The sequence below is a fragment of the Erigeron canadensis genome, chromosome 2, assembly GCF_010389155.1.
Source record: "Erigeron canadensis isolate Cc75 chromosome 2, C_canadensis_v1, whole genome shotgun sequence".
NCBI classification, from domain to species: Eukaryota; Viridiplantae; Streptophyta; class Magnoliopsida; order Asterales; family Asteraceae; genus Erigeron; species Erigeron canadensis.
The window spans coordinates 40,506,961-40,520,552 of NC_057762.1; the positions used below are offsets into that span (position 1 = coordinate 40,506,961).

The 13,592-nt window shown below is 33.0% G+C and overlaps 2 protein-coding genes across 3 annotated transcripts; both read right to left on the reverse strand.

Annotated features, from left to right (window-relative positions):
* Positions 1–792: 792 nt before the first annotated feature.
* LOC122587127 lies at positions 793–5,991 on the reverse strand. 2 transcript variants are annotated; one of them, XM_043759213.1, is made up of 16 exons: positions 5,724–5,983; positions 5,327–5,390; positions 5,155–5,239; positions 4,844–4,928; positions 4,695–4,764; positions 4,287–4,356; positions 3,689–3,734; positions 3,501–3,597; positions 2,673–2,860; positions 2,317–2,391; positions 2,171–2,240; positions 1,983–2,063; positions 1,672–1,746; positions 1,376–1,432; positions 1,126–1,199; positions 793–1,030 (listed from the first exon to the last, which is right to left on the reverse strand). In XM_043759213.1, the coding sequence occupies exons 1-16, from the start codon at positions 5,864–5,866 to the stop codon at positions 952–954; spliced, it is 1,359 nt and encodes a 452-aa protein (XP_043615148.1). In that variant the 5' UTR covers positions 5,867–5,983; the 3' UTR covers positions 793–951. The 2 variants fall into 2 exon arrangements, 1 of the variants encoding a protein (XP_043615148.1); XR_006322114.1 differs by lacking the exons at positions 793–1,030; positions 1,126–1,199 and having other exon boundaries at positions 1,375–1,432; positions 1,672–1,749; positions 5,724–5,991.
* A 959-nt stretch (positions 5,992–6,950) lies between these two features.
* On the reverse strand, positions 6,951–12,122 carry LOC122589012. Its single transcript, XM_043761241.1, has 14 exons — positions 11,846–12,122; positions 11,293–11,383; positions 11,062–11,146; positions 10,784–10,868; positions 10,630–10,699; positions 10,130–10,199; positions 9,478–9,523; positions 9,181–9,382; positions 8,799–9,004; positions 8,270–8,344; positions 8,125–8,194; positions 7,929–8,009; positions 7,516–7,595; positions 6,951–7,425 (listed from the first exon to the last, which is right to left on the reverse strand). The coding sequence occupies exons 1-14, from the start codon at positions 11,968–11,970 to the stop codon at positions 7,347–7,349; spliced, it is 1,365 nt and encodes a 454-aa protein (XP_043617176.1). The 5' UTR covers positions 11,971–12,122; the 3' UTR covers positions 6,951–7,346.
* Between the last annotated feature and the right edge of the window lie 1,470 nt (positions 12,123–13,592).

A 13,592-nucleotide genomic window follows, 5' to 3' on the forward strand; every position in this document is an offset into this window, starting at 1 on the left:
GTTCCGTGTCAAAATTGCCAGCCTTAATGGGAAGGGACTACTTCGTAAATTAATTCAACTTAATGAAGGGGATGCTACTGACTTCAACAATAAAAGAGCTAATCAAGTTGAAGTTCGTTTAGACCCGGACTTCATTTTTTAAGCAAAAGTTAGCTAAAACACCTTACATCGATCTTGATCAGTTTCATACTTTCATGAGACGAGCATAAAAATTAGTTTTGAGCTCAACTTGTTTGAAATTACATAACTATTTCACGAGTTTAACAAGCTAATCTAGCTTTACATGTAGAAAAAACCTAACTCATAACGTTTTTGTTTCAAAAACTAAAAAAATGTTAGAGGTTACTAATATGATTTAAAGTTTTAAACCCAAAGCGCAAGTATATATAAGCTTATTCAAGCTTTCGGGGTATGTAACAGGTTTATCCAGCTTGCAAATGAACTCCTCAAGTATTAATTATAACCAGATCATTACGAGCTTGAACAACTATGAAATACTCGGTAAAATAGAGTAAACAATATATTAAATTAGCCGAGTTTAAATATACTTATCCTACCATTCAACTGACTGGCTCATTAAAGTTAAGCTACTAATCTTAAAGCATATTCGACGACCTGTAGCTTAAATTGCAACTAAAAAGGTAAAAGTTCAGGTTACATCTCTGTAATCCATGTACAAACATATGAATTTGTGCTACATTGGTGTTAGGCATTTCATGATTATAATTTGGACAAGAAACAAAGATAAAATTGGTTGACAGTTCGAGTAACCAAATACACATCACACATATATAAATATAAATTTAATCCACCTGCATTAAGATTTTAGCGTTTTGTACATCTCCAGTGTCATTTAGTTGTATCTTATCCAACAATATATCCCTTTTGATGATCCATGGGCACATTCTGAGAAGCTTCTAGTAAATTACATGGTAACTTAGTCACATGAAGCTACACATCAAATACATGCGTGCGTCCATTGATGATAACACGGCAAAAAGGGCATCTATGACATTTTTTACTGCAGGTACTGTTAGAGAGGGCATCAAATTATCAAAGTTAGTACAACGGCATAGAGATACATAACAGACCTTTTACCATAGCAAAGGTAGAGAAAAGAAGTACCTGCAAAAGATATGCTCACAAGGGAGTAGCATCGTGTTTCTTTCATGTTCATAGCAAATCGTACATATATTTTCCTGACATGTTCAAGTTAGGATCATATGACTCCAGGGTATTAATCCAATAATCTATATCATTATAATATATTATATTATATTATACACTCGGAATGATAACATGTTTGAAGATTCAGGAGGTATAAATCCTACATAAGATTTTCTCAAGTCAAATCATGATTCAGAAAAAAACGTACATTTTGTTGGCTGGATTCTGTGATTTCCGTTTGTTCATCAAGAGCTGCTTGGCGTCTCTATTGATATAAAACAATTACAGATCAAAGCAACAACCACAAATTAATGAAATCATAATTAAATTGCACAATTGAAGCTGCAGATATGCAACAATTACCTCCTCATTTAGACTAATGAGATATAAATCCATATCATCATATTATACCCTCGGAATAATAAAATGTTTGGAGAGTCAGGATGTCTAAAATCCTACATAGGACTTTTACTAGCCAATCAATCACAATTCAGAAAAACTTACATTTTGAGGACGCCCATAGTTTCGTTGGCTGGATTTTGTAATTTCCATTTGCTCATTAAGAGCTGCTTGGAGTCTCTACTGACACAGAAACAGTTACAGATCAAAGCAACCACCACATATTTACCAGATCAGATTTTAACTTGGGAAACTGAAGTGGAAGATATGCAACAAGTACCTCCTCAGTCACACTCAAGGAGGTATAAAACCATATCTAAATCTTATACACTTGGAATGACAGAATGTTTGGAGACTTGGGAAATATAAATCCTACATAGTACTTTTCGAGTCAAACACGATTCAGAAAAACTTACTTTCTGAAGTTTTTCATAGTTTTTTCGGCCGGATTCTGTGATTCTCGTTTGCTTACTAAGAGCTGTTCGGAGTCTCCAAACCTTAATGACATAAAAACAATTACAGATCAAAGCAACCATCACACATTGACCAAATCATATTTTAACTTGGAAAATTGAGGTTGTGGAACTGAAAATGCTACAATTACCTCCACAGCTGGATTCTTCTTGGATATTTCCCTAACTATTTCAGGTGGGGTACCAGGAAATGTGTTGTATCTGAGATTCAAGTACAGAATAGTTAGAGAAAATGGTGAAACAGTGACAACTACAAGACTAAAGAAATTGAACTTGCCTAGAAGACCCATCGAGGAAAATGTGTGCTTGTTCTTCCCGTCCCCCTTCATCAGTTGACCACCAACCAAGCAGCCTACGCACAATTATAGTAGAAAGAATGATGGGTTATCTTCTTTTGGCTTTCACATCACTTTAGAGGCAAATAAGGTAGTTTTGAAAGTCAAAATGGGTCAGATCAGATTGACCCACGATATGATTTATCCATTTAAAAAGTTTATATATATTATATTGAATAATAGTCTGACCTTTTTGACTTTGATAACTTCAGAGTATTTTTTCGTTATAACCTGAATAGGTCCATTCAAAAGAATATGGATCGAAAGTCGCACCTTATAGATGCCACAATCCATTTACCTGGAGTGAAAGGAATCACGAGCTCTAGCAGCATATCTAATGTATCTCCCTGTAGCGGCCTCAGTTCGTAGAAATATGACGATTTTCTCCACCAAATTAGATGCAGAAATAACTCCTATTACTTGAGCTAAAAATATAGGAGAGAAGACAGCATAAAGGGGAATAAATCTGGTAGCAGTAGGTCTTCCCTGAAATTCAAGGTATGTTGGCAAAATCATTTTACGAAGATGACAATAACAAATTCAAACAACAGCTTCAATGCTACAAAGTTTGAAGGTTGTTCTACTTTTGTCATCCGCATTTAGTTGCAAATGACAATTGTGCCGGTGAAAATGGAAAAGAAATTATAAGATTAAAAACTTACGCTATGAAACGAAATTGTAACTCACATGTATTAGCCAAAATATAGCATTCAGAAAAGTGAGGTTTTTTTCTATTTGCATTTTCATAAGAAAAATGGTTAATTTTAGAAGTAGCAATTTTAACCCATTTTACTTATGAGTTTTTGATATCTCTAACTGGTCAGACTGGTAATAAAAAGAATAACTTTAGCGGAAACACATTATAATAGGTCGGATGTGTAAAAAGTCCTCGAAAATAATTTTACTCAAAAAGTAAGATTATATTATCATGCTTTACATACACTAATGGACAAAAAGTTTTCGAGAAAACTCAACCAGACAGTTATAAATTATCTCTTTTAATCCAGGACGTTTTTGTTTCGCAATCCTACCCTCACCCAACCAACCCAAATTTGCCTGTAACTTATTTGCAATAAAATCCTCATATGAGGGTTTAAAAATTGAATCACCCCAATTAAGATATTACCTCTAAGCGCATAAAAAGAAGGATTTGAAAAACAAGTATGGGAATCGCTGGATTAAGCCACCATATACAAGCCAGAAATGCAAAGCACTCAGCGATCCTGTTAAGCATGAGCTTGCTATATGTTAGATTAGCTATAGCATATTAGATGAGGGAATAAAAAAAACCGCAATATGTAAAGCCATCCATACCCAAAGATTATGAACAATTCCCACCAGTCTAAAGAACTTTCATTACCTGAAATGGGAAAATCAAAATCAATATTGGGTAAAGATTTTAACTACTAAACAAAGGATTTGCATAACATAACGCACTAAGAACTAGTATCACAAATTAGTGTTGGAACCCATTGCTAGTTGATGCTGGAAAAGGGTCATGAAGGGATATCAAATTAGGTAGCAAGTCAAAACAGGCTTTTTTAGTAAGGGTCAGCCACGATGGGCACACATGTAAAAACCTTTATATTTGATTGGTTAATTACAAAAGTAACTAAGGTGTTAAATACGAATTGAAAACTATATTATTGATGATCACAACTCTTTTAATAAAACATTTTGGCAGGTTTTATTTGAACACACAGATGACATTAGACTTGCTCGACCATCTTGACCCGTTTCTCCTTTGACTTAATGTTTTAGCTCAACTTATTTTATTCATTAAAAATAAAGCACAACCACAATCAACCCTTAATATGTCGATACTGTAATCCCTAAGGAATTTCATACACTATACTTTAAGAAATTAGGACCATCCTTTTCAATAAACACATAAACTAAAGAAGGATGTTACCGCATAGCTTTTGAAGGGTGAACAAGGTAGCAGTTCCAAAAAAAATCGTAGAGATTGCCACACAGAAATGCTGAAAATATTAAAACAATCATTTAAATAGTTTCCTTTTAAGCAGGCAACCAAGATCTGTGGACCCATCGATCATCATTCATTATTAGAATAAAGATTGATGTTACTTTCTTGTTCATTATCAGAATAAAACTTAATGTTATTTCCTTGCAATTTTATGACTTGAGACTTTAATATGACATATGAGCCACACAAAAGAAACAGTGGGATAGAAATAACAGGGTCAGAATATCAAATAGGGGAGTTGAAGTCGCAAATTAATGAAGAAAGATTTCTAACAATTAAATATCTAACTAGGATATTAGGCCTCTATGGGTGTTCTTAATCAACTAAACTCACAGGAAATGCCACCCATACTGCATTGTTGCTAAAATTTACGTCATATCCTGCTAGTAAAGCCTTGAGAATTCTGCACATCGTAAATGATCATAATTAAAGGTGTTCCCATTAGCAGATTTGGGGCAAAAGGGTATAAAAACAAGCCTCACCTGAAATTGTCAAGGAGAATAACTAATTCAAACGCGAACAACGGAAAAAAGACAAACTTCAAGGTTACACTCGGATGTTTCCTAACTGTGTGCAGAAACTTGAAATGATATCAGAACCTTGAACGCACACAAAATCAGAGAAAATACTTCCATGCTACTAGAAACAGCTTGAGTCAATAAATTTGCATACTTTCTTAAATAACGCAACATTTGGTCAAAATGGTCACGTTGGATATCAAGAAACCGACAAAAATATAATAAATTCAAAATATATGAAAGTAGTAACACAAGCAATCAACATATCACAATACCAAATGCAGTCTCCAGAAAGAAACAAAGAAGCACTTCAAATGCAATAAGCAGATGTGTGGCGACACTTGCATGAAATGGTACCCACTATACAAACATCAAATAAACACCCTTTTGAGTTTTCTTAATAGATAACAATCTATCAATATAATGTACTAAAAGTGAATACCATACACGAAAAGAGAAACTTCCCCGGGCAACAATCCGATGAAACATGAAAAGTGGGAAGAAGATGATCCTGCACAACGTACCGAATAACATTACATTTCTAAAAGAGGGCCAATTAACATATTACTACTTGGTTATTGAGTTAATGTCTGAAATGTAGCAAGTCATACGCGGTTTGTTGGTTTAGGACTTAATCCATGGAGAATGGCTGAACCAAGAAAAAGTCGCTGATGTACCATTACATTAGCAAATAACCAAGTGTATACTTAGACACATCAAATTATATCCAAATGGAATCCATATTTATTTATAATAAAATCAAAGTAATTACTACAGTAACATAATTACCCTAAAAATTAGTAAAATAAGAAATAAAAGATAGATAGATAGATAGAATGTTTACCACCAAGAGTAGGAAATGATGTGATCAAGTTTAAGAAAAAGCAAGACAGTGAAACATAAGAGTGTGAAATGAGCTGATAAAACTTTTAATAATGATATCGACGATGATTCTGATTCTACTCTTCTGATCAACCTCCTCATCATTTCCTTCCCCCCCAATTACTGTTCAAAATCCCTAATTTAATTTCTTCTCCTTAATTATTAGCATTTAGCAGTGCCAGACAGAGAAATGAACTTTTAGTTTTTTCTCTCTATGATAGAATATTATATGCATGATGATTTCGTTTGGGGTCAACAAGGTTTATTTGTCGCCAAGAGAAAGAGTCCAATCGGTCAGTATTTTTTAATTAAAAACTAACATGCTATCCGTCCATTGCGTCGGTGGTCATGACGGCGATAATATGATGAAGGTCATAACAAGCTACGGGTTTATGGAGATATTTTTTTAAAAAATAAAAAACTTACAGTATAATTTATTTGTTAAAACATTTTAAACAACTCTTTTATATGGGCTGCTTTTTTTGGGGCTGTTTTTTTTTTTAATTAGATAGTATAGAGATAGATATTATTATGGGCCTTATTTTAATTGATTAGGCCCTACTTCCACCTTGTTTTTATTTTATTTTGAAACTGAGTTATTTACAAGTGAAACGTAGATTACTACTAATTTTAAACTGAACAACATTCTTTTGATTATAATCCACAAACATCATAATCAAATAGTCTATCAAAAATGCAATCCCAATCAACCATTATATAAAGTAATAAAATGGTTTTGGTCATAAGTTGAAACATTTGAATTATACATGTGTTGTTGTAATTATGTAAATATGCATGGATTGTAGCTGCATATATTCAAACTTGAATGTATCAATGTATGTATGCATGGGTGTATTTTCGTATATATGATGATGGTAGGTGTTGAACATGTCAAAATAGAAGTCCAAAAAAATAGAGATTTATACGAATAACTAAAGAAGTATCACTCTTGTTGAACATGTTAAAACATACTACGTACTCCTATAGTAGCATGTTTTATGCCTTACAAAGCAGAAGTTTTCATATACATTTGGTTTTGTACAAAAGTGCTTACAATTCTATGTATTTTGGTACAATTAAAGGATGTGCTGGGATGAATAAAATGAGTTTCATAAAACTCAAGCTTTAAGTTTAGCCCATTGCCAAAATCATGATTGACTGAACAAGTATCAATCTCGAACAACTGATCTCAAAAGAAATTTAAAAACTTCATCCAAGCTCCAAAAGATTCCAACTTACAGACACAAAAGTCAAGTAAACTACACCTAATAAGTAGGAGTCCAGGCTCTGTCTCTGCATATATCATGTACAAAGGGATTGACTTCTGTTCCTTTAGTTTGACCCCATTTCACAATGTATATGGACAAGGAACAAAGATATATATCGATAAGAGCTGAGTAACCAATTGCAAATCACACATTATATTCACACACATACAAACTTTATCCACCTGAACTCAGTGTTTCGTGCATCTCCGACGTCTTCTAATTATATATGATCCAACAAGCTATTTCCTCCATTGATCACGTACGCGCACAATTTGATAAGCTTCACATAAATTATATAGTACTTTGGTCATTTGAGGCTACACATCATCTACAAGCAAGCATTCCTCGATGCTGACTCGACATATAGGGCATTTTTGACATTTTCCACTGCAGCAACTGCTCAAATAGGGCACCGAAGGTTGTGTTACAATGTAGAGATACAAAATAGACCTCTTACCATGGAAAAGGAAAAAGTAAAACATGTACCTGCAAAGAATATGATGTCTACAAGGGAGTAGCACCGTGTTTATTTCACGTTCGAAGCAAATCCTACATAGGACTTTTTCCTGACATGTCCAAATTAAGATCATATCAGTCAGGAGTCTGGAGGTACATCCATATCATTACTTTATACATCCAGAATGATAAAATGTGTCGCTATCAACCAACTCTTCTCAGTTCTCAAATACCCTTTGGTAATGCAAAATAAGAGAATCTTGTAAATGCAAATGAATATCATTTGCATAACCATGACAATGGCCCGCCATATATTCGAAACTAAAAGTAGCAAAAACGGAAATTGTACCATTTTTTTTAGGACGAAAGGAGAACTCATTCAGATAATCATGATAGTAATTTAAATAAGGTATTCAAGTAAGTCAAGTTGCAGAAAAACTTACATTTTGAAGTCTTTCATAGTTTTGTACGCTGGATTCTGTGATATTGGTTTGCTCATTAAGAGCTGCTTGAAGTCTCCAGACCTTAATAAGATTAAAACAATTAAAGATCAGGCTATCAATGCAGCCACCAAGCATTGACTTGACTGAATCAAAGTTTAACTTGGCAAAGCTGAAATTTTAGGTATGCAAAGATTACCTCCTCAGTTAGATCCTTCTTGGGCATTCTCTTGACTATTTCAGGTGGATAACCAGAAAATGTGTTATATCTATAATTCACATTCAGAATAGTTAGACAAAAGGGTTGAACAGCGACAGCTACAAAAATAAGGACATGAACTTGCCCAGAAGACCCATTGAAGAAAATCCGTGCTTGTTCTTCCTGGCTTCCTTCATCAGTTGACCACCAACCAAGGAGCCTACACACAATTACAGTACAATGAATGGTGGGTTATCTGTAATTGGATTCACACATCACTGTAGAGGGGAAAAGATCACTGGGTCAAGTGGTTTAAACAGTCAAAACAGGGCAGATCAAGTTGAGACACAGTACTTTTGATTCGATATTTTCCCCAAAATAATGTTATTCATAATCTAACCTTTTCAATATAGTGATTCAAAAGGGTTTACTTTTTGGTATCCACAAGGTCTGAGCCCAAATCCACACAGTCACAAACTCGAACCGGTAAAACTCTCCCAAAGGGAGAGAAAGCTTGTCATTTGACTTTTGAAACCAATCTGACCCAATACCTTTTTAACCAAGTTAAATTTTTACTCGTCTGACCTATTAGAGATAAAATCATAACAAGAATAGATCTATTCATAAGAAAATAGATCAAAATTACAAACATTTACATGTCAGAGTCCATTTACCTGGATCCACGGTGCAAAAAGCAAAAGGAGTCACGAGCTCTAGCAGCATATCTAAAGTATCTTCCTCTACCAGCCCCCGTACGTAGTAAAATGATGATTCTCTCCACCAAATTAGATGCAGAAATAAGGACTCCTATTCCTTGAACTAAAAATATAGGAGAGAAGACAACATAAAGAGGGATAAATCTAGCAGCAGCAGGTTTCCCCTGAAACCCATGGTATGTTGGCAAATCATTTTAAGAATATAACAATAAAATATTCAAACAATAGCTTAAGCTACAATTTTGAAGTGCAGATTGACACTATTAAAGTATTAATTACCAACTATTTAGGTGTGTTTGGAATGAGGGTTTGTGAATGAATCACCCGAATGGAAATATACCTCCAAGCGCATAAAAAGGAGGATTTGAAAACCAATGATGGGAATTTTTATAACATGGCCACCTATATCTTGTACACCACATATGCTATGCTCAGAGATCTCATCCGAGGATGATGAGTTTGGTACAGGTATTTGAGAAGTTCTGTGAATTACTGGATTGGACCATTTAGTACAAACCAGAAATGCAAAGCACTCTGCAATTCTGTAAAGTATGAACTTGGTATATGTTAGATTAGCTATAGCATATCAGATGCAAAAAAAAAAAAGGAAAATCAGTAAATCTAAAGCCAACCATACCCAAAGTTTATGAACAAGTCCCACCAGCCTAATGAACTTACGTCACCTGTTAAATGGGAGTGGTATCAATATTGTGTGATAACTTAAACCACTGAAAGTAGGATTTGCACAAATATAACGTTTATGAGTAGAATCTGCTGCAAAGTTTCCTAATTGATGCTGGAAAGGGGTCATGAAGGGATGTCTATATGGGTAGATTAGGTAGTGACTCAATAGAGGTAACTTATCGTACAGGTTAACGGGGTTAGGCTGACCTGTAAAGACCTTTCAATTTTTTCTTTTAAACTTGGATAAGAAACTAATGTGTAACACATATAATAAAAACTATACTATTACAATGGTGAATTGGTGATGGTGATCTTATCTTTTTTTAATATTAGAATTTGGGATGTTTTATGCACTTAAATCATTTAAAATGACTTTTAACCTACTCAACCGTTTTGCCCCCTGTTTTCCCCTTTCATCTAGTCTTTCAACTCATTTGATTTGACTTGTCAATGATTAAGCATCACCGTCAAAGATTAAGTATAACCACTAACAACCCATTGGTAGTATAAGCGAGTCAATATTGTAACCCCTAAGGGTGCTCATGCACTATCTTAAGAGATTTGAAGAATCTTTTTCACAGAAAATATTTGAGAGAGGATATTACCGGATAGCTTTAGAAGGGTGAACACGGTGGCAGCTACAAAGAAAACCATAGAGATTGCAACCCAAAAATGCTGTAAATACAGAACAATCATTAGGCAGTATCATATCAAGCACGCAAACAAAATTTGTGGGAACATTAAAGTTCATTATCAGAATAACACTATTTTTTCTTTCTTGTTCTTTTATACGCATAAATATAGTAGCAATATTTTGGTTAGTAATATAATTCACATTTTCACCCAAAAAAAATAAAATATAGTAGCAATAGACACCTTGGCGCTAACCACTGTTTAGGGATTGATTTGCTTGTAAATCATGATACATAAAATTTTGGCCTGATTTTTTTTCTGTATTGCAGTTTTAAGGACTTAGGATTTTTAACATGACCTTTAATAGAACACATACGAAACGGTGGGAACACACATAATTGTATAATAGATAGGGGAACTGAAATTGCAAATATAATATTCGGCATCAATGTGTATTTATAATCAAACTCACAGGAAGCGTCTCCCATATTGCATCATCGCTTAGATTTACGTCATCTCCTGGAAGTAAAGCCTTGCACATTCTACATATAATAAATTATCAGAATTTTAAGGTGTTGCCATTAGCACATTTGGGCAAAAAACAGCGGCACACAAACAAACATTACCTGAAATTGTCGACGAGAATAGTTATTTCAAATGCCAATAATGGAAGAAAGACAAGCTTCAAGCTTACAGTTGGGGCTTCCCTAACTGTGCAGAAATTTGAACTAATTTCAAAACCTTGAATATACTTACTAGAAACAGCTAAGATTAAACAGTTCAACTATTTTATGAAGTAATGCAATCTTTTCTTAAAATGGTTACATTGGATATCAAGAAGCTAATAAAAAATAGTAAATTCAAAATATGCAAAAGTAGTAGAGCACGAACAATCAATACATACCATGTGCAGTCTCCAGAAAGACACATAAAAGCACTTCAAATGCAACAAGCAAAGGAGTCGCAACAATCGCATGAAATGGTGCCCACTGCAAAAACGTCACATAAAAAACAACAGTTTGATTATTCACCTAGTCAACAAAATCAACCCTAGTCCTACACACGTCATCCCGTTAAATCTTTAATCACATAACAATTCATGACAGCAATGAAGTAGAAAAAAGATATATCATACATGACGGCCATGGGGAACCGATGGTGCAGGTAAAGAGAACCTTCCTCGGGCAACAACCGCGTGAAACAGGAAAAGCGGAAGGAAGATAATCCTACAGAACATGCCGAATTATGTTACATTTTGCAAAAATGGACTATATATATAACATGAGCATGTAGAATTATAAAAAGCACTTATTAACATATTTCAATTTTGTTTAATCTAAAAACACTTGATTGATTCTAATGATTAAAAAAAGGGGAGAACTAAACTCCTTGTATTGTATACAAGGTTATAGCAAAATATATATAGCAATAAGCTTTTTAAAAAAAAAAAGCTACCCCAAACACCCCCAATTGAAAAGGTCATGGTTTTTTTCCATCAAGTCACTAACTTTTATTTCAAATATTTGGCTTTTCGCAAACATCATTTATAGGTTTCATTCAAAGAAACACAACTATATTTTATTGGGTAAAATGGTAATTATTCAGACGGTTAACTCAGGAGCATATAAAACAAAAAGTAAAACAAGAATTAAAACAAACAGATGGAAGTAGTAAAAAGAATTAATTACCACCAAGAGTAAAGGGAAAAGAAGTGATGTTGGAGCTTCAGAAGGAGTAAGAGAGTGAAAGTGAAGAGTAAAGTGTGAGCTGAGAAAGCCTGCAATGATTTCCATATCCCTCTGTTACACCTCATAATTAATTAATTACCCCCCTCTCTAACTAACTACTCGTATATCATCAATTCAATAAGCTAATAATAATTATCTAAGAACACTCATGCTTAAAATCACTAAATTTTCTTCTTCTTCTAGCAGTGCGTGTTTGCGCGTGGGAGATATAATTTGATAGATAGATACAGTGTGTGTGCGCGCGCGTGTTTTATGACGAATGGATTGGATGGACGCCGTGTGTAAAGTTTAAACAGATATTTTTTCCTGATTCTTCCGTTCCTTCTTTCCCCGAAGTTTTTTATCTTTATATTTTAAACTAGGATGTTTAACCCGCCCGATGGGCGACGTTATTTCTGCAAGCGTCTGCATTTTTTAACGAAGTTAAAGAAATGCAGCAAATTTTTTCAAGATAACATGTAGTATTCATTTAACAAAAATAAAAATCATATTTATAAAAACTAAATATAAGGTATAAAACATTAGAAAATCCGTTTTTCTTTTCAGATCAATATTACAAAAACAACATCGTATTTATGTTTACCGCAAAATATCATGAAGGAGAAAAAAAATGATACAAAATGAATTAAAAGGAAAACCGGATGGGATATATGTAAAACAAAGTTTTCCAAAAAACCAAGAATAATTAATTTATTTTATCAAAGTGTAAAAAACCAAACACATCATTAAAAATAAAGAACCCAGAAAAACCAATTAACCCGTCAGAAATTATAATCAAAAATATGAAAAGATTCTAAAAAATATCTGAGATAAAGTTTTGAAATAACAAAAATGATATAATATTTCTAAAAAAACAAAGAAGTCATAAATTATGTTAAAAATAACAAAATGTAATACAAAGAAAAAAAAACATAGATTACAAAGTTAAAAATCTAAAACTTCAATATAAAAAAAAACAAAATGTTAAATATTGAACATATATAACAAATGCTACAAAAGTTATAAAAAACCAAAAAGTTACATAAGACAAGAAAAAAAAAACTTAAAAGAAACAAAAGATTACAAAAAGATAAATTATTTATAAAAGTTCACGAATAACTATTTTTTTTTAAGACAAACAAAAAATTTTAAAAAACTATTTAAACACATACAATTAAATCCAAGTAATCATTTAAAATGAAACTATATCTAATTATAACTAAATACAAAATTTCAGGGCTATAAATGTAAAATTTGAAATGGGCAAAGTGAATTTTGAAAATAAAAAACAAAACAAAAAAATTTGGCTTAAAGGTTCAAGTCAGATTAAAACCTGGTACCTCAGGTATAATAAATGAGGATTCTTCTATTCCAGCAATTTTATAGCTTTGTTTATCTTTGTTAAATCTTTTATTTTTATTAGAAATGCATGTAGAGACAAAATAGGTACTATTCACATACTATTCTCTTATTAAATAAAGTAATAATTCAATTTTGACATTTTTACTTTTATGAGCCTCTAACATAAAAAACTATTTAAAGGCATGAACCCTTATGAAATTTCTTTAGCCGACCATTTTTTCTCATAACTAGCCTGTTTAAACTTTAGGTATTTTACTCCTTCCCTTTACATACTTTTAACCAAAGAGAAATAACAAACTTTTGTTTCTTAGATTGCAAAACTATAAATCAAATTTCGTTTATTCAT

What these genes read in the sequence shown, in the direction of transcription:
- LOC122587127 (XM_043759213.1), bottom strand. Translation starts at nt 5,866, where the DNA reads ATGATGAGGAGGTTGATCAGAAGAGTAGAATCAGAATCATCGTCGATA. An exon ending in CGTGATTCCTTTCACTCCAG is followed by an intron (nt 2,392 to 2,672) that starts GTAAATGGATTG and finishes AATTGTGCGTAG; the next exon opens with GCTGCTTGGTTGGTGGTCAA. An exon ending in ACTATGGGCGTCCTCAAAAT is followed by an intron (nt 1,433 to 1,671) that starts GTAAGTTTTTCT and finishes TTATATCAATAG; the next exon opens with AGACGCCAAGCAGCTCTTGA.
- LOC122589012 (XM_043761241.1), bottom strand. Translation starts at nt 11,970, where the DNA reads ATGAGGTGTAACAGAGGGATATGGAAATCATTGCAGGCTTTCTCAGCT. An exon ending in ACTATGAAAGACTTCAAAAT is followed by an intron (nt 7,596 to 7,928) that starts GTAAGTTTTTCT and finishes TGGACATGTCAG; the next exon opens with GAAAAAGTCCTATGTAGGAT. An exon ending in AGACATCATATTCTTTGCAG is followed by an intron (nt 7,426 to 7,515) that starts GTACATGTTTTA and finishes CTATTTGAGCAG; the next exon opens with TTGCTGCAGTGGAAAATGTC.